Below are 26992 nucleotides of genomic sequence, written 5' to 3'. Positions count from 1 at the left end.
CACTTTACACAACGTGCTTGCTTACCACAATATGCTAGGGAATGTCCGAAATTTTGACATTTTCGACACTGTATTATCTTAGTAGTACTAACTTTAATGGGTTCTACTTTTACAACCATAGAACAAATACCAACAATCTTATAGATTTTTTCTATATCATCAGTATAGTCGAAGTCGACCTGATGGACCGGTATTTTTATCAGTTTAGTTTTACTTACATAAGCAGAGTCAGCAATAAAAAGAGGCTCATTATCTTTATCTACAATTGTTTCTGGGGGGTAGGTTTCGTCTGAGGTTGTCTCATTGACGGTGGAATTTGTTTCCATAGCCGAGACTGAGTTTTGCTCAGGCACTGACTTAGGATCAGCCGTCTGTGGAGCTGGAACCACAGGTGATACTGATTTTTTCAAAGCTTTAAGTTCCGCGTCCGACAGTGGGACGCGTTTCATGAGGCAAGTCGCTTTTTTAGGTTTAAAACCTTTATTTTTTAAGTTGTCAAGAATATCTTGCTCTTCGATTGAAGGGTGAAGCCCTCTTACAATAACTTTAATATCACGCAGATTTTTATCGCAGTGAGTGTAGTATTGCACTTTATTATTAGTCTCGTGTGTTTCTCTGAGGGATTCTAAAATTATTTTCGCCGTAGCGTCGTCTTTCGGATTTAGTTGCCAGACTTCATTATTAATAATTTTAGTTCTGACATCTTCCTTTTTAACTGATTTTTTTGTGATTATTTCTACAAGATTAATATAATTATCTACACCTATAACTTCAATGGGAGGGGGGGATAAAATTTTCTTAACACTAGATGCATTTGATACACTATGATTAGGTATATTTACTGTAACTGGAGCGCTCTCACCCGGTTTGGTTTGTTGATTATCGGTATGGCCACTTGAAGCTGAAGTACTCGCTCTCTTACGCTTCCTTCTTTGAGATTGTATAGCTTTCCGTTTGAAGTTAAATTCGGGATCCGAGTTGTAGTCGACCCATGTGTCGGAAGATTCAGAGTCATCAGCATCGTGATTCGATTCCACGTTGTCTTCCAGAAAGGCAAATTGGTTAGAAACAGGTGTTGTAGATGTAACTGGTTTCCCAGTGGCGAACTGTGTTAATTTAGATTGCCCTGAGGGCTTACGAGAGTTATTTTTAACTAACACTTTCGCAGATTGTAGATGGGCATCTCTAGATCGAGAGCTTGCATTTGCAGAGCTAATCGCATTAATTTGTTCCTGTAATTTCTGTATTTTTTTCGCATTTTCTGCTTCAAGGGAATTGATTCTATTCACCAGTTCATTTTCGTCACTGGACAGCGTTTTGACCATGTTTTGCGCCTTGGTCATAAAACTCTTAACTGATTTATGAATGGTAGGGGCCTGAAGAACAGGATCAATATTGGTGTTTAAAATTTCATTAATAATTGTTTCTTTATCTTCTACCGACGCCACCGCTGTCAAGCTTGACTCCGTAGCAATAAGAGAGAGGTTATCACCCCCCCCCCCCCCCTGCCAAGGGGGGGGGGAGACCTCGGGAGAAGAGAACTTCTCCCGAACGGATTTTGATTTTCCATTTGGCTATTTGGCAACGTGTCCAGTTTAATTCGAGGTAGGCCGATGAGCAATCCCCGCTTTAGACATTTTTCGCACCCGAGAAAAACGTTGCTGACGTAACTACACTTGACACCGTGTTTACACACTACAGGCCGGTCTGCCATACGATTGTTTATTGTTTATGATGACACTGGCACTAATATCACTCGGGACCCGGCACTAATAACACCGCGACGCGAGCACTTTTCTCGATTCCAGCAGAATCACATGCTGGTGATTTTCTTTCCGAAAATTTGTTGAAAAATACTGATCCGGCGTGAGCTGAAGCGCGACCGTCTCGCTTCAGAGCACAACAACGAGTGCGACCTCAAATGATATCAGACATTTTGAGGTTTGAAACGGCAAACAGAGTGAGAGCTACTTTTCTTTTTTCCTTGTGTAATTTTTGAGAGTTGTCTATTTTTTCCCCCTCTTCTTTTTTAAATTTTTTTTTAGACAGGTATGTACTAATTTTGTGACAAAATCTCTTTGACTTGTCGGAATTTTTACCCTTTTTTTATTAGTTTTTTGGTGGTTATTTCAGCCATTTTTGGTTTTCCTGCGCATGCTCAGTACCATTAGACCCGTATACAGACAGGAAAATTTGTAGCTATGAATATTGGTGGCTAACGATTAATGTAATCCTTCCCCTGGAGATGGAAAATATCTCTATCCAAATTTACTAGGCAGGAGGTAAAAATTTGAATACAGGCACTCCCACTAAAAGACTACTAGTATTTACTACTGCCTGCTTTTAACCCCTTTTAACAGAGTTATATGGTGGTGCTGAAACTAAGGACGTGACTTGAAAAGCTACTAAAAAATTATAATTGGTCTACTCTAGTATAAATAATATGTATTCAGAGTATGTAAAAAATTTCAGTCTGTTATCTTCTCAAAACCTTTGCCTGGTTTTGCACAAAATAACTCAAGAGGGGATCGGTATACTTATATTTTTACTTTCTCGCTCCCCCAGGTAGAGGAAGTATTGTCATCCTCCAAGAAAAAAAAGTTGAAATTTCATGATTACTAGACGTTTTAAGGTCCCAAGGGTCAAAATAACCATACTTGAATAAATGTGTGTCCATCCATCCGGCGTCCCCCAAATCTGTCTACAGCAATATCTCAGAATCTATCTGTTCCATTTCATTCAAAATTTGCAGAAAAGACCATATCTATGGTCTTCTTACGCACTTCCAACGATTTTAGGGCACACTAAAATTTGGGGGGGGGGGACTAGGGGCCTTGGTCGATTCTTAGCAAAATCAAACGGAAAGCTCATTTTGAAGGACTGTAAATTTTGAAAAAATACCTTAAATTCTTTGAAAGTTGGCACAAAAGCACCACCTGGGTCATTTATTTGAGCTCCTAAAAGATCTTTGGGCTAATCTCATAATTGAAGAGGGGCCAATAGCAAATCGCCATTTTGGGCTGAAGGCTCAAGGAACAAAAGACTCCTCGGTATGAGCAGCAAGTGCTTTGAGTCAGATGAAACCTAGGATTTCAAATGCATTATATAATGCATTGTATACTATCTCCAAAATTACTCCATAGGTATACACCAAGCAAACTTAAACGACTAATTAGGTACTCACATACAATGAATCATCGAAGCTAACACTGGAACTGACGCATCTTTATTAGAAACTAATATGTTTGTTGTTAATGAACTTAAAATCCCTGTAGATTCCATCTTTCGCGTTTTCTTTTTACGAGGCACTGAACGCAAATTTAATAATACCGCACGAACATGATTGCTTTACTGATTAATGAATACACGAAAGTGCGTTATGAGCAGTCCAGGTTTGTTGACGTTTCTGTTGTTTAAATACACGGGGATACGAGCTAAGGAGGTGGCACTCTCGGTGGGCGGGTGGTGAACCATTTCCAGCGGGGAGATTCGACCGCCAAATTTGAAACTGAGATGCTAGGCAACACCCGTTTTTTTTAAGACTATTTAAACATCGAATAGTGATTCTACCCATTAAAGTAGGTTTTTGATAGCTTTCTACCGTGCTTAAGGATAGATTATAATATATAATCGTACCTAAAGTATGATGTCAATGAATCTAATAGATCCTAATGAATCGTAGAAAAGCTAAGATTTCTAAGGATCGCCGTCTTTACTAGGAGGCATCATTCATCAATTATTTAATTGAAGCTGCCTCATAATATCGACAAGTCGATTCTGAATATATGAATTCATCACATATCGCTTAGAAATGTATGATAAAGTTTAGTGGTTTGAATAAAAATTTCACAACTATCATCCTCCCATCATAATTCCAATCGACCTTTATGATTTTGTGAAAGTGACAGTATTTTTCTTAATAATTCATTAAAAGTGTCTCTGCCGGCGCGCCGGCTTCAGCGAGAAAGTCTTGTGCGATCCTCGCACCATGATGGGGGGGGGGCGGGGGCGAAGCCCACCAATATGCCGGCGCTCGCGCCGCGCATAAATTGGCCTCCGGCCAATTTTTTATTAATATTAACCCACGAAAATCGAGCTCAAAGTTGCGTATTTTGTGCTCCCATTCGAACGCTTGTCGGCAGGTCACTGAAAATGAAGCGCGTGCAAGCCCTGAGCGCGTGACGGAGAATGGCCACACTCGGCGACTTAACCCTGCCGTGTCCTATACTGCCGTGCTAAGGAAGAACGCCGCATAAGCCTTCAGCCGTTGCCAAATTCCCTTCGAAAAATCACGACTTTACAGGAAAATTTTTGAATATATCCCTTCAAATTTTTCAGAAGATGTCATTCGTAATTGGATGTAATGAGCCAGAAAATTTCAAGGAAACATATTCATAACCCTCAAAAATGAATGTTTTCTGAGAGGAAATCTGGCATTATTTGAATGCTCTTACGGCTTTTTTCCTTAGCACGGAAGTATAGCCCGCACGAGGGCTGTACGGGACATCGAACCGGATCTGGTGCGGACTGCAGGGCGCGGCAGAGGTATAGGTCGCCGAGTGTGGCCATTCTCCGCCAGGCGCTCAAGGCGGCCATTTTTAGTGACCCGCCAATGCGCGTTTGTTTGGGAGCTCAAATACGCAACTTTGAGCTCGTTTTTCGTTGGTTGATATTTATATAAAAAAAAAAAAAAAATCGGGAGGAATTCCTATCAACTCTGCACTCTCTAGTTTTCAAAAATGCAAGAAATAAACATTGCTAAACAAGCTCATTCGCCAAAGCTCATTAATCCCCTTAAGGATTGTGTATATTAACACATCACAATGGTAGTGAAAGTTAATAAGACCTATCATATGTAGATCTTTGGGAGACGGCACCCTTTTTATTTTCCCTCTGTTTTAAGAGGCTGATGGTATAGTTTGTAGGTACCTTATTTTTTTGGAAGTCTCCAAATATTTTCTCTTTCGAAGAACCATGAAAAAACTCAACAGTAATCGCGTTTTGATCAAGATCAATCGCTCTACTCCTCTTACATTAGCTAGGTGGTTCATTTTATGCCTACAAAAACTGTTTTCTGTAAAAACCTCAGATGTGGTCTTTTTTTAAAATCACTGTATCTCGTTGACATTTGCTTCAAAATGAAATTTCCAAAGCTCATTTTTAGAGGAGAATTCGCTCTGTATGAATTTTCTTGATTTAACCCTATTTTCTGCACAGACATCGATACACACAACCTTGAAACTTCAAATGCGATTTTCTGAAAACTTAAAGGAAGTGGTTATTCGGCGGTACGGTGTACTGTCGAATAAAACGTCATTTGGCGGTACCGCACCCTGACCAGAAAATCTTCTAAGTATTGCTAAGGTACCGTTACCGGATGACTTTTTAACCGCGAACCGGAAAAATTTCTACCACTAAGGTGCCTTTACCGGATTTTTACGATAGTGAATTTTGCAGGCTTGAAGCAAGTGACTTATGCTCCGCAGCCTAGGTAATTGTATCGTTGTTTTACGCGCTTATCGCAGCTGGTGGTTGCTTCCTCTCCCATGTTGGCACACTAAAGTTACTAGTCTTTTATTGTTCGTGGCGATGCAATGGTGAATGGTTGGAAATTTTCTTCGCAAAACTTGTGAAAAGCTGCGAGAAACTCATCATTACTTCTGAACGTCCTTCTCACTTCAGCAAAGTTAGTCATATCAAGGATATGCCGAATAACATCTGAAAATATAATACGAATGTTATTAGATAGGTTTATCGTCAATGATGAGCGGAAGAAATTATTTATTTTACGTATCAGTAATGAAGAATACAATTCAGATAAATAAAGGAAAATAAAATTCAAAGTGCGGATATTGGGACTCGAACCCTCAACCTTCCGGGAACTGGGCGACTGCCGCTCTACTCTATTAAGACATCGCAACGAGTGAGGCCGCCTCACTCGTTGCGATATATGAATTCGCTACGGCGGCGCCGGCGCGCGGCGTTGCTCGCAATAAAGCGATTTTTTGTGATCGAATATCATTCACCGCTAAATGATACTCGGCGATTGTGCATTTTTTAAAATTATTTTTGACTTAATCGTTGGTCTCACCGGAGACCGTTAAAATCCATTAATTTGAAATTTCGAATTCACCTCGGGACTCGAATTCGATTTTTGAATTGATGCACTCAATGTGAGAAACTTCATCTTTTACCAGAATTTTTGTTCGTCATTTCTTTCTGTTGTTGTGTTTCGTTATTTCAAAACTGCTGTGTTTGCAATTTGCTGCGTTTTAGTGTTTCGTATTTTCGTATTTTCTTCTTAATTTCATTTTAAAAAAAATACTGAACTCTGATTGGCTCCTGCTTTCACCGATCATTGGCATCACTCAGCTTTCATCAATTCGTTTGATGAATGATATTCGATCGCGAAAATTCGCTTATCGTGTCGCAGTCGCTATTGGACGACTGGAGCGCAGTCGCTTCTTCAGGGTGGCCCAGACCTACCGTACCAGGCCTTTTTTTTCGGTTAATTTGGGTCGCACGAAGTCCAGGATCGCGGGGATGAATAGGGAATCGACCCCAAGGAATCAGAATTTCATGGTTCCAGGACTCCCCTGGCGTCCCTTGGGGGGTAAAGGGGGGGGGGTCCGTACTTCAAAAGTCAGGGTTTATGTCAAAATTTTGAAATTATTCCATCGGAATCAGAACGTACAGAAATTTTTAACTTGAATCGACACCAAGAAATCCAAAATCGGCCCATCCGGGTCCAAAATACCGATACCTAAAGGTGGGGGACAGAGCCCCCTTTCAAAAAAATTCAAGTTCGTTAAATTGACATGGAGACTCGGAAAAAATGTGTATTCATGGGTAATCGACACCAAGGAATCCAAATTTGAGAGTCTCATTGTCCTCAGAGACTTTACTGATGGGGCACAGGGGTAACCTCCACACCGGTTAAATTTAAAAGTTCAGAGACCCCCTGTGCTCCATATCAGAAAAGTGTCTGAGGACAATGGGATCCTCGAATTCGGATTCCTTGGGGTCGATTACCCACAAATACACATTTTTCGGAGTCTCCATGTCAATTTAAGGAACTTGATTTTTTTGAAAGGGGGCTCTGTCCCCCACTTTTAGGGGTCGGTATTTTGGACCCGGATGGACCGATTTTGGATTTCTTGGTGTCGATTCAAGTTAAAAATTTCCGTACGTTCTGATTCCGATGAAATAATATCAAAATTTTGACATAAACCCTGACTTTTGAAGTACGGACCCCCCTTTTACCCCCCAAGGGACGCCAGGGGAGCCCTGGGACCATGAAATTCGGATTCCTTGGGGTCGATTTCCTATTCATCCCCGCGATCCTGGACTTCGTGCAACCCAAATTAACCGAAAAAAGGCCTGGTACGGTAGGTCTGGGCCACCCTGTATACGGACAACAACAATTAACAACTGTAGACGACGCACACTGTGGTATTTGACCGAAAAACCTGGCCAAAACCTCAATTTTAAATTTTTTTTTATCGGAAAACCAATATGATATTCGAAATCTACACTGTTTTTTACCCTGGTAGACATGTATGTACCATTTTTCGAGTGGCTCAATTTCCCGCGAAGAGACCACGAAGTTACCTAATTCTCAGCGATTATTTTGATATGTTTTGGCGCGCTACTCGTCGATCAGTTTACTTCAACTGTGCGGCCATAAAAGGGAACTTCGGCGATATGCAACACATTCTTAGGGGTATATTCTGCACAACTAACCACAGTATTTTCGAAATTTCCTTTTTTAGTGATTTTCACAGGAGGTTGAAAAGTGACGTAAAAGTAAACGTTTTTTTCGAAATTCAAGGTCCGATTCCTTTTTACGCTCAACTGCGCTCAAGCAGTTTGAGGCGGAATGTTATAGTCCAAAGTGGGTATTTTCAGGATTCAGGGGTGACAGACTGAGGAAAACTGAGGAAATTGAAATTTTTGACCTTAAAGATGGACTTTTGAGCGATTTTCACAAGCATGAATGGGAAAAATTATGTCAATACTAACGACTGAAACTGTATTTTTCCAACAACTCTGACCCATTTAGTACCAAATTGGGTGACATTTGGTCACGCAACCTGTTTCTCTGGCCCCTGCACCCTAGAAAGAGGGATAAAAAAAATAATTTGAAAGCGGATGGGAGGGTCACTTTAAAGTCTTTCAAAAGTGTTTAATCCGTTATCTAACAATCTCTTCGTGCATTATCCTTGAGTATAGACATATTTATGCCATGTTTTACTTTGACGGACAAATTTGAGTCCATGCGGCCGCGGGGTAGGGCTTTAAAAGTGGCCCTCTGGCACCATGAAATTACGCTGAGAGGCACATTTGAAGCCTCGTAAAAGTGAGATATGTGGTTTTGTTACGAATTTTGCAGTGAAGTGCCCTCACTTTGAGATGTGGACCATGGGTTAGGAAGGAACCCATCAAAATGAATCATTTTCACAGGTGCATTCTGCCCTTACAATGGTTTTTATTATGATAAAACTCATTTTCATCTTATAATTTAACCTCAAATCATCATAAGGAGGTCCCGGCACTTTCATACTAGCGCTAATTTTGATTCAAAACTGTCAAAAATCTAAAATCTAGAATGATTCATATTAATTTTTTTGAGAAATGTACAATTACTCCTCAATGTGAGAGATCGGCTGTTTCGTCAAAAATGTTGAAGTGACATACGCTGTTTTTTTTAAAAAAAACCATAACTGAGGTTATAGAAAGTCCTTATTTCGAAAAGTAGACCATAGGTGAAGGAGAAACTCGTCTAAATGCACCGCTTTAGTCAGATACTTTGCGTCCTTTTAAAGGCTTTTTGGAGGGCTTCTTGCACCCTCTTTAAACTCTCCGCAAATTGTCATATGATATGTTAGGTGGTTAATTTGTGCATATTATCACTTAAAAAGAAGTACTGATTGTAAAATATTTTTAAAACTCGGCGATATCTGGTGATAAATAGTTTTGGCCAGCTTTTCAGGTCCAATACCACAGTGTGCGACGTCTCTGTGGACGACACCTCTACTTTGCCACCGATCAAATATTGGAATATTACACATTTTAATACTAAACTGATTGGAAGTGACAAGCAATTTTTTTTCTATTAATACATAACAAAAGGAAAAGACTTACCAAATTGGGTTCCTGAAGACTTCCTACTATATGTATGCAAATCGCAAATCATTTCGTCCAGTATATGCTGCAAACATGTCACAATGCAAGGTACTTCAGGCCAAATGTAAGTAAACTTGACGAAAACACAACTGATCGAGGAAAAGGTGCGAAATTCCGGCTAGCGGTAGCTCGAAAACATGAAGCCGGCTTCTAACGCGAGTACCAATGGGTCATTGATCGTTGCGCGTCCATGATTTCCTTGTCTACCTAAAAGCGCGACATTCGCTGTTCTTACATACAGGGTGTCCCAAAAGTCCGTACCCCCCTTGTAACATTTGAAGTGTTAGAGGTAGAAAAACGAAACTTTGGGAATGTTTCTATCTCAAAAGGGACCACCTTCTAGGGGGGTCAGAATTTTTGTCCCTTCCTAAGGAGGGGCCTCCAACTTTTTCTTTCAGATGGTAACCTCCACCTTGTGATACATCATTGGAAAGAACATTTAAAACCAAAAATTTTCGCGCAAACCGCAGATCAATATAATATCTTAATTTTTGACGGAGTTAGGATAGGTCAAAGGTCAAATTTGACCTATTTTCAAAAAATCATGACTCCGGTTCAAATTATCGTGGAGAAAAAAATAAAACGAGGAAAGAGCTTGATGCAAAAACGGCTTTTTTTGCCCCCCCCCTTTCGAATTTCTTCAGACTTTGTCTATTGATTACTCATACGTGAGCGCTTCTTTTCCCAAATTTTCAGACCCCCAAAACATTTTGGGGGGGGGGAGCTAGGGGGGGGGGGGGAAGTCAAAACCTGTGAACTTCGATATCTCTCGAACGAAGAAAGATATCAAGGTCCGGTTTGGACGAAAAATCGTCTAAAATTGCATACTTTAAGATTCTAAAGGTCGAAATCCCGATATCACATTTTTAAGTCAAGACGTGTGCTTATTTCCAGTTTTTAGGTCTAGAAAATTTCTTTTAAACGAAAAATTTACAAAGATCTCAATTTTTCATTTGAACCAAAACCAGTTTTTTTAAATTGTTCGTTTTTTTCCGCATCCAACGAGTGGTCCATTAAGCTGGGAAACCAAACGGTTGTGGAGTTATGATTGATTGAAGTTTCCGCTCAACGCGCGCCGACCAATTTTCGTGCGCAAAAAAGTCGGATTTGACTGTTATTAGATCAGATTAAATGTTCAAACTGACCATAATGCATTATTAGGGACACTTGAGGGTCGCTGATCCAGAAATTACAGATACTTCCAAATAATTCATGTTTTTAAAATTACAGCTCCGTAGCGCTTTTTTAGAGGCCCACTGAGCGCCGACCGGCCGCTCAGTGGTCCTGTACGGAGCTGTAATTTTAAAAACGTGAATTATTTAGAAGTATCTGTAATTTCTGAACTTTTTACATCAAGCTCTTTACCAATTTGTAAGCTCTTTTAAGAAAAAATTACAGAAATCACTTCAAAAGAATTTTAAGGGGGTTCGAACCCCCAAATACGTCAGTTCAAAAGTCATACGATTTTCCCGCGAAAAAAGCCAATTTTCCCAAACTTTGCCTCAACATTATATCGGTAAGTTCAAAATTAGTTCAACATTGCCTTTTCAAGTCCCCAAATTTCAAGCAAAGTTTAAAAAAAGAAAACGAAAATTGAACGGTCAAATTGAATCACCTTAAATTGCGTTTTTTAAACTTTTATCGAAATTTGAGGATTTGAAAACGCAATGTTGAACTAATTTTGAACTTACTAAGTTAATGTTGAGACAAAGTAATGGAAAATCAGCTTTTTTCGCGGGAAAATCGTATGACCTTTGATCAGACGTATTTGGGGATCCGAACCCCCCTTAAAATTATTTTGAAGTGATTTCTGTAATTTTTACTTAATAGTGCTCACAAATCTCCCCGTTTTATTTTTTTCTCCATGATATATTGAGCCGAAGTTATGATATTTTGAAAATAGGTCAAAGGAGGAGTATCGTTTTGGGCATTTTCCGGCCCCACCTGGATTTTGCTGAATGTTTCATATTTTCAAAGTACTAGTCCTAGGTAGACTTAATGCCAAATATTTTACCGAACGGAGCCCATGCAAAGGTGCAACAACGCCTCAAACCCAGAACGTCGGCATCGAAAAATAGTTTTTTTCGTCGACTTTTTCGACTGTTATCACTTTTTCAGCAGATGATTCCCATGTATTTTTTTGCGTACTTTCCGTTTCTGGCCTTTTTATAGGCCTCCGATAAATTTTAAGGGGCCTTATGGCCTATTGTTGCCATTTTTGGCCCATTTTTAGGGTTTTTTTCAATTTTACACACGCAGAAATCAATTCAAACTTAGAACCGTGTACATTTTTGAAAAGAACGCAAAAAAATGAATAAAAAATGTTCAGTGAAACTTTTTCCTACGTTGCCAAATTTTCGAGAAAAATCGTCCCAAAGAGCCAAAAATGGCAAAAATTCGATAAATTGCCACGCTTAAGGTTCAAGAAAGTGGAGTACAACTTTTATATTGACGTACGTAACAGCTCTTACCTATACATACAACATATCAAAAAATTATAGTTGTACCTGGATTCCCACGATGTGAAAACTGGCCGGGATGTCGATCTTAGCGGCCTTTCTTTACTTGAAGGTAGCTCTTTTGAATGTTTCTCGACCTTAGTCACCCTCTATGGGCGAGTTCTACATGTATTTTTCTACGTACTTTTCATATCTGGCCTAAAAAATGGCTTCCTGTGAATTTTAAAAGGCGTAACGGTCCATTGTTGCCAATTTTCACAATTTTTAGGGGTTTTTTCAAGTTTACATGTGTGAAACTTAATTTAATCTAAAAACCGTGTACATTTTCGGAAAGAACGTAAAAAAATACATAAAATGTGATTTGTAACTTTTCCCTAGGTTGCCAAGTTTTCGAGAAAAATCGTCCTGAAGCGCCAAAAATGCCAAAAATTGAATTAATCATCACATCCAAGGTTCCAGAAAGTGAATATTTAGTTTTATTTCACTAAAAATAACGTATCGGAAATGGAAAATTGCAGTCCGTCTCACGAATCATGTAATGGCTCAGATGAGCGTGACAAAACGGGCCCTCAAGGTGCTTTTACCTTATCCTTCACTCCAGTTCACCTCTTTATTCCTGTAACCTCGAGATAATCCTTGGTTCTCAAGATGCTTGCTACAGGCCAAATATACCAAACAACAGAAACTGCGTGGGGAAAGTGTCCCACGATCCGCATGAAAGTCATAATTCACTTTCTAGAACCTTGGACGTGATGATTAATTCAATTTTTGGCATTTTTGGCGCTTCAGGACGATTTTTCTCGAAAACTTGGCAACCTAGGGAAAAGTTACAAATCACATTTTATGTATTTTTTTACGTTCTTTCCGAGAATGTACAAGGTTTTTAGATTAAATTAAGTTTCACACATGTAAACTTGAAAAAACCCCTAAAAATTGTGAAAATTGGCAACAATGGACCGTTACGCCTTTTAAAATTCACAGGAAGCCATTTTTATGGCTAGATATGAAAAGTACGTAGAAAAATACATGTAGAACTCGCCCATAGAGGGTGACTAAGGTCGAGAAACATTCAAAAGAGCTACCTTCAAGTAAAGAAAGGCCGCTAAGATCGACATCCCGGCCAATTTTCACATCGTAGGAATCCAGGTACAACTATAATTTTTTGATATGTTGTATATATAGGTAAGAGCTGTTACGTACGTCAATATAAAAGTTGTACTCCACTTTCTTGAACCTTAAGCGTGGCAATTTATCGAATTTTTGCCATTTTTGGCTCTTTGGGACGATTTTTCTCGAAAATTTGGCAACGTAGGAAAAAGTTTCACTGAACATTTTTTATTCATTTTTTTGCATTCTTTTAAAAACTGTACACGGTTCTAAGTTTGAATTGATTTCTGTGTGTGTAAAATTGAAAAAAACCCTAAAAATGGGCCAAAAATGGCAACAATGGGCCATAAGGCCCCTTAAAATTTATCGGAGGCCTATAAAAAGGCCAGAAACGGAAAGTACGCAAAAAAATACATGGGAATCATCTGCTGAAAGAGTGATAACAGTCGAAAAAGTCGACGAAAATAACTATTTTTCGATGCCGAGGTTCTGGGTTTGAGGCGTTGTTGCACCTTTGCATGGGCTCCGTTCGGTAAAATATTTGGCATAAAGTCTACGTAGGACTAGTACTTTGAAAACATGAAACATTCAGCAAAATCCAGGTGGGGCCGGAAAAGGCCCAAAACGATACTCCTCCTTTGACGTTTGACCTATCCTAACTCAGTCAAAAATTAAGATATTGATCTGCGGTTTGCGCGGAAATTCTTAGTTTTTAATGTTCTTTCCAATGATGTATCACAAGGTAGAGGATACCATTTGAAGAAAAACAATTGTGCCCCCCCCCCCCCCCTTAGGGAGGGGCAAAAATTCTGACCCCCCTAGAAGGTGGTTCCTTCTGAGATAGAAACATTCCCGAAGTTTCGTTTCTCTATCTCAAACAGTTCAAAAGTTACAAGGGGGGGTGGGGGTACAGACTCTTGGGACACCCTGTATAATGCTTCGTTTACTGCGGCATCAACAGGAAGAAAATCAAAAACGCATTCTAGACTTCCAAAGGTATAATCTATAATTCCAATTAAAATTATCAACAAATTTAAAATTGGGTGAAATTTATTCGAACCTTTTGAAATTTCACTTTCCATCTCTGCATGTAGGCTGCAAGCCATTATGTAGAAATTCACGCCTCACTAATTTGTAATTATTCTTCAAGAATGTCTTTGAATTGCCAGTTGATACCATAGGTTTTCAAATGTTTGTCCTCAGCCTGATATTACCATACTCTGTCATGAGATTTTCGAAAAATGGCTTTCTTCAAACAGCGCAACATCAGTTGACAGTATAAAACCAATGGAGCAGCTTGATAATGTGGATGAGCGACTAGCACGTCTTCTTGAAACTAATGTCAAATCAAGCACTGTCCAACGATCTTACACAGAGGAAGAACGCAAAATTCGAGATGCTATTTTGTCTCAGTATGGTCAAGTATGTTGTAATACTTATGAATTGTTTATGCTAGTATTTGTTGGTAAAATTCGAATTAAAAACTTCATTCTCAGCTCAGTAATTGGTACAATGAAAAAGATCCTTGTCATAAAGAGGCTTTTTTTTCTGCGCCAATTCGGTCTGCATAGTTTTTAATCAAATAATTCTAGTCAGCATATTTTGACATCATACTAAAGGCAAAACTAAAGCTGGAGTACATGAAAAGTGTTCAAGAGATAGGAATGCTCAGAGAAATGTGACGGACAAACGATGACAAAACAGATTATTTGTCGATAAGAGGATAAACCCATGACCCTCAGTTGTCGGTCAGAATTGACCTAATTGACCGGCCAGATTTGACCATACGTCACAGAACAGGCCTCATTATGCAAAGAACCAAATCCACTGTAGTAAATGCCGACAGATTGACTTTGCCACTTGACACAATACAGATGAACTTGCTTTCTGCAGCAGATGTACGGGTCTCTAATTAAAGAGGAAACTCATCAAATCTTATTGAGCGTTTTGAAAAGTATAACATATTGTTAATAGCTTATACTGCTTTAAATAGATGAATGAAGATTTCTTAAAAATAAGAATGACTCCTCACTTGTTTGTACCCTTCTTTCCAGACTTCCGACTACGAGGATGAATATGATGAAAACGAAGAAGACAACAAAAGTAAGAGCAAAACAAAGGAAAATGGTTTAGAGAAGAATTTGAATGCCCTAGCTATTCATCAAGCAGAGAAAGAAAAAAGAGAGCGATTGAAAGAAGAAAGCCGAAAGAAAAAAGAAAAAGACAAAGAAGACAAGTGAGTTACTACTGTACTTGGTGAAAATTATTTGATAACCATTGATGATTTTAATGTCCTGTGCCAAAATTCACATTTTCTACGTAAATTTTTCAACAGTTTTTCAGAACTTCACATTTCTCTGCATCATCCCTACTCGATAACATAGTAATTTCATTAAGAGTTTTCCTGCTCAATCCTACAGGGTGATCCAGACCACCCGTCCACCATATTTTTCTCGAAAACGGCGGAGAATTGAGCTACGGGACCAAAACTTTCACAGGGTAAATCGACCCCAAAGAATCGAATGAAAATATTTTCAGCCCCCCAAAATGGTCCCTTGGGGAGGTTTTGGGGGGAGCCCCCCCGTTTGCTTGCACCCGATATGCTTTGCAGGAAGTATCAAAAACTCCGGCCACTTTTAAATGGCAAATAATTAGCAATTATCAATTTAATTGTAGGTAAATCATCACGACGTTTTGCAATTATGTGAGGGAACCTATGCTGCAATCCAGAAAGTAAAAGTCTTTGGGTTCCGTTGACTTTTCGGGGAGATATCATAGTAAGAACCCTCCAACACCACACAGGAGGCCGGAACCAGGCGACAGCGTCTAAATATAGTCTCGACTTTCCGTCTCGCATCTCATAGGCTTGACAGGGTAGCTATTGCTCCTTATAATGATCGTTTCAGCCCTTGAGAAATATTTTTGGCCCTTTCCACTGTTGCCAAAATCACTCGAGTACAGAATAAAATGTACACTAATTTTGTTCCATGTTTGAGTAAATTTGATAACCGCCAAACTGGCCCAAAATGGTTCTTGGGGGCTTAAACAAACACCTGTTAGTCCTGGTATGTTGCATGGGGTTTGTCACCAGATGGAGGTAACCGTCTGAAGAGGATATCTGTGCGGCACTAATCCAGTCGTTGAATTTTCCGTGGGATCAGGGGTTTTTAGGATTCCATGTTCACCGACGCCCCTGCATACCCGCTGAAGGTATTACAATACCATCCACCTCCCTGAAGAAGGTGCAGCTTATTTTCATGTCGGAAAATAGGAGTATACTATGTGAAAATTGATTCCATCTATAGAGGAAAATGAGTTACCTAAAATTTGATCCATTTTGAACCATTTTTAGTCTTTTTAGATAACCGGCTAAGAGATAGACATTATGAGAAAAAATTACATTGGTTTAAATAAGGAAAGAACGGCCTATTCATAGAAGTTTGTGGCTATAGAATGAGCCCCAATAAAAAAAGCCCGACCAGCTCTTAGAGAGGCATCTAAGGCCCTATTTCAAACGAGAAAATCACTCTTTCAATCCACAGATGGGGGTAGGGAGGTCATGGCTTGCCAGTTTTCAGGTGCCACCTGCAGCAAAACGATCAAAGGACTCTTTCTCATCAAACTAAAATATCTCACAACTTGTCAGGTAACACTGTATAACAGTTGTTTTAGCCTCTTCTTTTAATCTAATAGGTGAAATAAAATTTAGTTAAGATAACCAGTGTCTCCAACCTGCCAGTGGTCTGGGTTAGCTTAACCAATTGGGAAAGAGGGAAGAAGACTAAGGCTTGCTTGATGTTTAGCAGTGTGCGAATCCGACCCTGATTCCAAACCCCTGCACCCCCCCCCCCCCCAATCCCTTCAACCGATGGGCCAGCAGTTTTTGTGAAATTACCAGCTGATCTAGGCCAATCAGACTGTGCCTCCAGCGGGTATGCAGGGGCGTCGGTGAACATGGAATCCTAAAAACCCCTGATCCCACGGAAAATTCAACGACTGGATTAGTGCCGCACAGATATCCTCTTCAGACGGTTACCTCCATCTGGTGACAAACCCCATGCAACATACCAGGACTAACAGGTGTTTGTTTAAGCCCCCAAGAACCATTTTGGGCCAGTTTGGCGGTTATCAAATTTACTCAAACATGGAACAAAATTAGTGTACATTTTATTCTGTACTCGAGTGATTTTGGCAACAGTGGAAAGGGCCAAAAATATTTCTCAAGGGCTGAAACGATCATTATAAGGAGCAATAGCTACCCTGTCAAGCCTATGAGATGCGAGACGGAAAGTCGAGACTATATTTAGACGCTGTCGCCTGGTTCCGGCCTCCTGTGTGGTGTTGGAGGGTTCTTACTATGATATCTCCCCGAAAAGTCAACGGAACCCAAAGACTTTTACTTTCTGGATTGCAGCATAGGTTCCCTCACATAATTGCAAAACGTCGTGATGATTTACCTACAATTAAATTGATAATTGCTAATTATTTGCCATTTAAAAGTGGCCGGAGTTTTTGATACTTCCCGCAAAGCATATCGAGTGGTTGAATATTTGAGTGTTTAAGATTGTAGGATTTCACCTTATTACTGTGTTATTTGTTAATTTTAAGTACCATATGAAGTAAAAATAACAAAGGTAAGAGTGCTGAGCCGTTAAACATAACAATATTTTTGGGTAGCAAACAAACGACTTTCCTTCCCTCCCGCCCCGCCCCCCCCCCAAAAAAAGAGAAAAAAACCAGTTAGGTCCCAAAACCAGCATAGTCAATTTTTGGCATTTTTACTCTCTCTATCTCTTTCTGTTCAGGGCGGCAGGTCTCCTACAGTTCTAAATTTCTTCCTTTCTTCTCTACTAGGGGGTATCATTCAACTCTTTTTTTTTTAAATTTGATGATGGCCTATGAAATTTTGTTGCAAAATGGTCCAACTACCTCAAAAAGTTTTGTGAGATTGAAATCGGTTGATGTCCTGAGGTTCCGGATCGCGGAAAACTGGTTTTGGCGCTTCTGGTTCGAAAGCTTTTTTTCGGGTTTTGGCGGGCATTTTCAGGGGTGACGCAATACATCCAAATTGAAATTAAGTACAGTTTCTTTACCAATTTTTTGCGTAGAATTGAAAAAAAATATTAATTTTGGTGTCAGCGTGTTATATCTATCCAAATTTTGGCCCCAAAATGGCTGATTTCGACGATTTTGGGCGAATATCCGATTATGGGACATAATGCCGTAAAAGCAAGAAAAATTCCGTACAATCACAGCGAAATGCCTTTGGAATGGTCGAAAGGTATTTGTTTTAAATGAACAGCATAAAAGGCGATAATGTGTCCGGGCAGGGGGGGGGGGTGGGTCGCTGGGAACCTATCTTCGCGTAGGCTTTGAAGAACCAGGAGGAGGTCCCCGATAACCCGCGGAGAAAATGCCTTCCTTGACTCGAGCGATAAAAACATTTTTGCTGATTACGAAAATCTGGCAGACAGCACACAACAGAAATCTCTCAACGCAGCATCCTCATCAGATAAAACTGCGTCGGCGCCAATGCGACGCATTCAGAAGCGCCCGCGATTTTAGCGGGCTGGGACTTCCGAACGTCGCATTGGCGCCGACGCAGTTTTATCTGATGAGGATGCTGCGTTGAGAGATTTCTGTTGTGTGCTGTCTGCCAGATTTTCGTAATCAGCAAAAATGTTTTTATCGCTCGCGTCAAGGAAGGCATTTTCTCCGCGGGTTATCGGGGACCTCCTCCTGGTTCTTCAAAGCCTACGCGAAGATAGGTTCCCAGCGACCCCCCCCCCCCCCCCCTGCCCGGACACATTATCGCCTTTTATGCTGTTCATTTAAAACAAATACCTTTCGACCATTCCAAAGGCATTTCGCTGTGATTGTACGGAATTTTTCTTGCTTTTACGGCATTATGTCCCATAATCGGATTCGCCCGAAATCGTCGAAATCAGCCATTTTGGGGCCAAAATTTGGATAGATATAACACGCTGACACCAAAATTAATATTTTTTTTCAATTCTACGCAAAAAATTGGTAAAGAAACTGTACTTAATTTCAATTTGGATGTATTGCGTCACCCCTGAAAATGCCCGCCAAAACCCGAAAAAAAGCTTTCGAACCAGAAGCGCCAAAACCAGTTTTTCGCGATCCGGAACCTTAGGACATCAACCGATTTCAATCTCACAAAACTTTTTGAGGTAGTTGGACCATTTTGCAACAAAATTTCATAGGCCATCATCAAATTTAAAAAAAAAGAGTTGAATGATACCCCCTATTTTCTATCTTACCTCTCTTCTCTTTCTTCTTCCTCTTTTCTATCTCCTTTTTCTTCCCTCTTTCCTGGTTCGAAGGGACATGCCACTGTGCTCCCTTCTCTTTTGGATCCGCCACTGAAGGTGAGTCCATGGCGACCTCTCTTCATAAAATTTGAAATTCGGAACTCTCTTATACAAAATTTGAAGTGTTTTTAGGTGCACATTGTGCGGGATCGAAGGGAAGAGGCTTCAAATCGACTCGACTATAAGCCTATGAAAAACTATCGAGAATCTTGTGGTCAGAAAAAAAACTAAACTTTTTATGTTGAGGTGGAAGTGGTAAAAAACTTAGTGGTTCGCGCCCCCATGTGATGCGAGCCCCTAGATGCGCGCCTCGTGCACCTATTTGGTTAATATTCAGCCCTGCAAAAAAAACCACAGTAGGTGAAGAAGATAATATGAGAAAAACATTTTCAGTGCATAAGACAAGTACTAGGGACTGTGCCTTTAAAAGGCCTCAAGACGAGCTTTCTTCCATCTTAACTTTCTCACCCACTACACCGTTTGTAACTCCGTAATATTTTCCTTTTTCCAAGTTGGTGTGTTTTCATTCTTACTCGATCATTTTATTTGTTTTATTTATGAGTGGGCTAGAATACCGCTCCGGACACGAGAGTCCGACGGGGCGTATCCACATTCAAATGGGTAGATACCTTCCGCTGTGCTACCGTTCTGTAATGTGGATAAGCGTTTATGCTCTAACTCCGATTCACCGCTAGAGCTCACGATGAAGCTCGATCTTGTTAACTTCTTCGAAAGAATCGCTGTGGGGGTACTCCTAAAATACTTCAAATTCGTTCAAATTGTAGGTGATTTTTTTCATGTATAGAATCACGTAAAGGAACTCGATTTTCCAACATGACCAAAATAAGCTGCATCTTACCCTTGGTTTTTAATTTTATTTCACATTTTTGCATAATTTTACGATACCGCCCACTTCTTGCGCCAGGTCGGGTGAAGTTAGGTTGGTGGTCCAAAATTCTTATTTTTACCTTACTGTTCTTAAACTAAAAACACAATCTCCCAAAATTTTGAATTGGATCGCCTGATTTGATACCTTAAGCTTTTGTTACTTACTTTCATGATCATCATGCTTAGTTTAAAGTCTCTGTTTTTTACTCACATTTTTTGTAGGGAAAAGCAGAAGCTAGCAGTCCAAGAAAAAAAGGAAAAACGAAAGGCACATGCACAAAAAGGTGAGCGTCGGCGGTAGCAGCTCTCAGAACGTTAATTATTATTCTCTTTTGACGTGTATTCTACTGTCATTTCTTCTTTTCCTCTCCCTCTCAGTCGCCCTCCCTACTTGTTCTCCCTGTCCCCCCTCATCTGTGTTCTTAACATTAACTTTTTCAATTTGGTCCTGAATCCCTTGTTAATTTTGCGTCATGTCCATAAGACTCCCTGTGATTTATTATTTACTTTTTTGTATACGTTGATGTGGAATTTAATTATAAATTTTACCTCTCTAAAGATTCCACTATGGTGAAAGTACTTCTTCTCTAATTAATACACTCTGTCCGGCTACATCCAATTTTACCACTATGCTCTGTAAGAAAACGTGAAAATCTAGTCTCTTATGTTCCACTATTTATCGGTCATTTTTGTGCCTAAGGAGTGCCCCTCTCTTTCAGGAAAAATATGATTCCAACACCTTCTCTCAGTTTAATCTTGTCATATGTATGTTTTAGTTTTGAATTTGAAGTAAGAAAATACAAACGAAAAAATGATAAAAATCCCTCTCTTCTTTAATTTCGTCTTAGTTTTCTATGGAGGCAACCTTATTAGCTATAAAACTAGTATCTCTAAGTTTTATCCGAAGGTTATCCAATAATGGGAAACATTATTGTTTAAGTTTGATGGTTTTGGAATGGACACGTTCGTGAAGGCCATATACTGGGTTATTCAAAAGTTACGCACCACTGGCCAGAACTTTAGTTCTAATTATGATATCGATTTGCGGTTTGTGGCATCCTTCCTCATATCAAGGGGAAAACTTTTTGAGGTACTTTCCAGTTCTTCGCCCCCCCCCCCCAGGGGGAGGGGGACGGAGGGCAACTCAAAAATTTCAAATGGCAACCCCCATCATGTGATACATCGTTAGAAAGCATGAACAAAGATATTCTTTGGCGCAAACCGGAAGTCGATCTGACCCCCCTATCAAAAGTTAAGGGGGTCCAAAGGTTATTTAGGGGGTCCGTATCTTCATTGTTTAGAGTAGCTTCGGCGGCTCTTGGATAAACCGTTTCTCTTTTCAAAGAGTCCTCGAATACTCCAAGTCTGATACCAAAGTCTTCATATTGCCCCCGGGCCACCACAGCCCCACCATAGGGGGTGATGGGCCTCTTACAGTGAAACATTGCATTTAAATGCGAAAAGTCACAGAAGAGCTTCAAACTTAGCATCAAGTCCGAGTGGAACTTCTTGCCAATGTTAACGCAAACGCAGCCTGCGACATGAAAGTGAGTTTTCAATACTCTTAGCCCCCTGCCCCCCTTATTTTTGGTTACAAAGCGGGTAAAAACAGGGAAAATCGCCAGAAATGATGCCCGAAACCATTGTCCAACATGACGAGGACCCTTGAAACGTTGCGACCAGTCGGAGGACTGCAATACAAGGACTGCCGCCCACTTTAAGGACGGGAACATCCATAAAACCCCCCCTGCCCCCCTCAGTTTTCGTTGCGGAGCTGGTAAGAACCGGGAAATTCGCCAGAAATGATGCCCGAAACTACTGTCCAACTTGACGCGGACCCTTGAAACGTTGCGCCCCGTTGGAGAACTGCAATACAGGAACTGCCGCGCACTTGAAGGATGGAAACAGCCATAAAACCCCCGCTGCCCCCCTCAGTTTTCGTTGCGGAGCTGGTAAGAACCGGGAAATTCGCCAGAAATGATGCCCGAAACTACTGTCCAACTTGACGCGGACCCTTGAAACGTTGCGCCCAGTTGGAGAACTGCAACACAGGAACTGCCGCGCACTTGAAGGATGGAAACAGCCATAAAACCCCTGCTGCCTCCCTCATTTTTCCCTGCGGAGCGGTTAAAAACCGGGTAAAAACCCTGTATTTCAATGCTCCGCCTGGTCGCAACGTTTCAAGGGTTCTTGTCAAGTTGGACAGTAGTTTCGAGTATCATTTCTGGCGAATTTCCCGGTTCTTACCAGCTCCGCAACGAAAAATGAGGGGGCAGCGGGGGTTTAATGGATGTTTCCGTCCTTAAAGTGGGCGGCAGTCCTTGTATTGCAGTCCTCCGACGGGGCGCAACGTTTCAAGGGTCCGCGTCAAGTTGGCCAGTAGTTTCGGGCATCATTTCTGGCGAATTTCCCGGTTCTTACCAGCTCCGCAACGAAAAATAAGGGGGGCAGCGGGGTTTTATGGCTGTTTCCATCCTTCAAGTGCGCGGCAGTTCCTGTGTTGCAGTTCTCCAACTGGGCGCAATGTTTCAAGGGTCCGCGTCAAGTTGGATAGTAGTTTCGGGCATCATTTCTGGCGAATTTCCCAGTTCTTACCAGCTCCGCAACGAAAACTGAGGGGGGCAGCGGGGGTTTTATGGATGTTCCCGTCCTAAAAGTGGGCGGCAGTCCTTGAATTGCAGTCCTCCGACTGGTCGCAACGTTTCAAGGGTCCTCGTCATGTTGGACAGTGGTTTCGGGCATCATTTTTGGCGATTTTCCCGGTTTTTACCCGCTGTGCAACCAAAAATGAGGGGGGCAGGGGGCTAAGAGTATTGAAAACTCACTTTCATGTCGCAGGGTGCGTTTGCTTTAACATTGGCAAGATGTTCCACTCGGACTTGAAGCTCTGCTGTGACTTTTCGCATTTTAATGCAATGTTTCATTGTAACAGGCCCATCCCCCCCTACGGTGGGGCTGTGGTGGCCCGGGGGCAATATGAAGACTTCGATATCAGACTTGGAGTATTCGAGAACTCTTTGAAAAGAGAAACGGTATATCCAAGAGCCGCCGAAGCTACTCAAAAAAATGAAGGTACGGACCCCCTAAATAACCTTTGGACCCCCTTAACTTTTGATAGGGGGGTCAGATCGACTTCCGGTTTGCGCCAAAGAATATCTTTGTTCATGCTTTCTAACGATGTATCACATGATGGGGGTTGCCATTTGAAATTTTTGAGTTGCCCTCCGTCCCCCTCCCCCTGGGGGGGGGGGCGAAGAACTGGAAAGTACCTCAAAAAGTTTCCCCCTTGATTTGAGGAAGGACGCCACAAACCGCAAATCGATATCATAATTAGAACTAAAGTTATGGCCAGTGGTGCGTAACTTTTGAATAACCCTGTAGTCTAGGAGTCACGAAATCACTCTCTTGTGTACCTTAAAACTTTCAGGGTATTTTCTAGGGTCCCTGGGATACCTTTTTCAGCAGTCAAAATGCCCATATACCGGGAAAACATAGTAGGAATGACCGCCACGTCCAAAATCGAGGGGTCTGGAGGTCCTTTCAAAAATTCACTATTTACTTGAAAATTTTTACAAATATCCAAAATTGTCTAAGTACAAAAAATGTTCCATACAAACCTTTACACAGAAGTTCGTAATGTCTGGACCTCTGATTTCCTTAATTTGAAGAAGCAATTAACTGTCTTCCACAAATTTTGTAAATTTCTAGTTTCTTTTTCATTTTGCTTCCAAGTTTTATGTATCAATAGCACTCTGCCTACATACATCTCGTTGTGCGCATTTCCGTTTAGCCACCGCCTAAACATGGCACATTTGTCGAGTTTTGTTGAGCATTCTATAAGAAGCGGTAGCTACCCGGTCAATGCAATGGGATTCCCACGATCAATCGTGGAGACCCGACCGCGGTGGCAGCGCTACCTTATATCACATTAAAGAGGACGATTTCGTCTGTATGCGTGTACATGAAAGGGATAACATACAATATACATATGTATTTGTAAATAGGTAACGGATCTAAAAATATTTTACACCTCTGACCCCGCATTGGCCCTCGTGATGCGTGAACCAATACAAAAGATACATTTAAAAAGAAAAATAGAGCAAATTGCAAATTCATTAAAATCAAATATACCACCCGCATCACAATTCTTGCCTCGGAATGCTACCTTTAATTGGCCATCTGTATTAAACTTAAATGTTCTTACAACAGTCCTGAAAATCAGTGCAATTCCTTTTAAATAGTCTAAACCAGTGAATAGATTCCAGTCAGTCGGTGCAAAAAATGGTCTATCGGCTGAATCTCTGAGGTGAATGAAGCATGACGAATTCCTATGTAATTTTGGTCGCTGAATCCGAATCTGATTTTTACCAACAACAATTCTTACCGGATATGTCCGCAATCTTAGAACAATGACGAAGAATCGTATTTCTTTCCCAATATCCCATAAATCTCGCGTATATCGTGGTTTACATTTACGTGCATGAAGATACTCGAATCTTGAGGCACGGTAATTAAGCCTTGGGTATCGGGGGTGAACCGGATGAAATATACTCACAAAACTACATCTAAAAACTCGTCTCGTTGTGACCTTCAAAACAACCGGTATTCACCTACCCTCTAAAACCACCCCTTATCCAGAAAATCTCATGTTCAAGGGGGACGATTTTCCGACCTGTCAGACTCATTGGTCATTAGGCGCAACTGTTTTCATAGAAACGATTAGTCGAAATCTACCTTTCGTTTCCACTGTGGCTGGAAAGTGTTTTTTTTCCCTTTAACGTTCCGTCGGATTTTTTACGATTAATCCGAGTTGTGCTAGAGCCATCTTGAAATATTCAGTCAACGTACTTTCTCTGCTTCTGCTGACAAAAAATCGGAGAATCGTCGATAGCTACTATTATACATATGCTAGAGTATTCAGGGACGTATCCTCTCGGTTCTGCGTTTACTCATGATGCCGCAATCACACGCTGAACTTAGCAGCTGAATGTGGAAGTCTACAGTCATCGCCCAACAGCTGAAATTTAGCAAATTCGAGTTATTTTCATCCAGATGTGTATCAAATCTACTCGAATAGTTCAGACAAATTTAACATTAGTCCGATGGTTGCTGAATTTTGCGCGTCACGCGCAAAATTTAGGCATCGGGCCGATGACTTCCACATTCAAGCCACATTCAGCTCCCACATTCAGCGTGTGATTGCGGCATGAGTTGTTGGGCTTACGTGCTGCCGCACGGTCGCTTCTTCACCGCTAAATTGATCGCTCTCCCTTGTTAATCTACTACATTAACGCGCAAACGTTGGATCTTATCTGACGAGACGGGATGGTGGTAGATCGTCGACGGTTGTTTTACCATCTTCAATTCAGACTCGACATCGGGAGCGAACGCGTAAATGGTGTCCACACTTTCCGTTCACGTATCCACTGTCGGCGATGTTGCATTCTACGCATATCATAATGACGGATGAGATGTTTGTGTCAGGGTTCTCAGAGTAGATAAACAGTCTTTTCGTTTCGTCGATGTTCGGGATGGAATAGTGACAAAGCGCATGAGACCGATTTTGCAAGGTCCGTACAACTCGAGAGGTCTCGGTAGCGCTAACTTAAGAACGTTGCTCCTGCCCGTCAACATGAGCGTGCGACACCTTTTATTCGTCTTCATCTTTTTGATTACGAAAAAAAACAACTGTAGATCATCTCGCTCGGTTTGTACGAGCCATTCAAAACATCGTTTTCGGTAGATGCACATCGTCGATGTTGAACTACTATGTGAGCGTCGAATGTACCGCGTAATCTCAGCGGACGGTGGTAGATTCTCGAGCTGCCGGAGCACAGTGCGTTACCGCACTGGAGTATGCGCATCCGGCACGTCCAATGCCGCCGCCGTCCAATGTGTTGCCGGAATCACATGCTGAATTTGGCAGCTGAATGTGGAAGTCAACTGTCATCGCTCAGTGGCTGAAATTTCGCAAATTAAAGTTATTTTTATTCAGACTTGTAGGTATCAAATCTATTCGAAAAACTTAGACAAATCCGACATTATCCGATGGTCGCTGAGAATCGTTACTGAATTTTACGCGACACGCACAAAATTCAGACTTCCACATTCAAACCACATTCAGCCCTCACATTCAGCGTGTGATTGGTCCATCGCTCCGGTCCAGGGTGACGATACCGCATTTGAGACGTTCGGGTTTCTTGGTCGTTAGTTCATAGATCACGAACACTCTGCGGTAATTCAAGATCCGTAATCGTTGGGTGGCAGCCACCTTCAACTCGACGTCCGTCATTCCTCGACGCGGTAGCTCGACGATCAGTTTAAATTCTGCCGGTACGGTCTAGAGCACAGGGTGTGATTAGGGAATTGACCCCAAGGAATCCGAATTTTACAGTCCCGAAACCCCCCTAGCCCCCCTTCGGAGGTAAAGGAGGTGTTACGATCCCCAAAGTCGGGGTTCTCGATAGAATTGTGATTCGATTGCATTAAAGGTGAAAAGTACGTGAAATTTCACGTGAAATTGACCCCTAAAAATCCAACATCGGACCTTTTTACGCCCACAAATGATTTTTTAAAGGGGAGGGGGGGGGGGGAACAGCAACCCCCTTCATAATTTCCCTTTTGTCAAAAATTGACGTAGATTCTCCAGAAAAAGATGGTTTCCCTGATAATCGACCCCAAGAAATACGATTTTTATGGGTCGAAGCCTCCCTTTGGGGGTATACGGGGGAGGCAAAGTTTTAAATGCTCCCGAAGCCCCCCTAGCCTCCCTACGGACGTTAACGGGGGAGGCACAATTTCCCCGACTTTCGAAATTGTGCCCCTCCCGTTTACCCCCAAAGGGAGGCTAGGGGGTTTCGGGACCATAAAAATCGGATTCCTTGGGGTCGATTCTGGGAAACCATTTTTTTCCGGAGAATCTACGTCAATTTTTGACCAAAGGGAAGTTATGGAGGGGGCCGCTGTCCCCCTCTTTAAGGAATCATTTTTGGGCGTAAAGTGGTCCGATGTTGGATT

General features: G+C 41.2%; 1 protein-coding gene across 1 annotated transcript; it reads left to right on the top strand.

Moving 5' to 3' along the window:
• Window positions 1–1906: 1906 nt before the first annotated feature.
• LOC109035788 (uncharacterized) lies at window positions 1907–20796 on the top strand. The gene is made up of 4 exons (XM_072306424.1): window positions 1907–1960; window positions 13956–14174; window positions 14807–14988; window positions 20198–20796. The coding sequence occupies exons 1-4, from the start codon at window positions 1922–1924 to the stop codon at window positions 20274–20276; spliced, it is 519 nt and encodes a 172-aa protein (XP_072162525.1). The 5' UTR covers window positions 1907–1921; the 3' UTR covers window positions 20277–20796.
• Window positions 20797–26992: the final 6196 nt, after the last annotated feature.

The sequence above is a fragment of the Bemisia tabaci genome, chromosome 1, assembly GCF_918797505.1.
Source record: "Bemisia tabaci chromosome 1, PGI_BMITA_v3".
NCBI classification, from domain to species: Eukaryota; Metazoa; Arthropoda; class Insecta; order Hemiptera; family Aleyrodidae; genus Bemisia; species Bemisia tabaci.
Note: the sequence above shows the minus strand (reverse complement) of the source record. Positions and strands in the feature narration are given on the sequence as shown.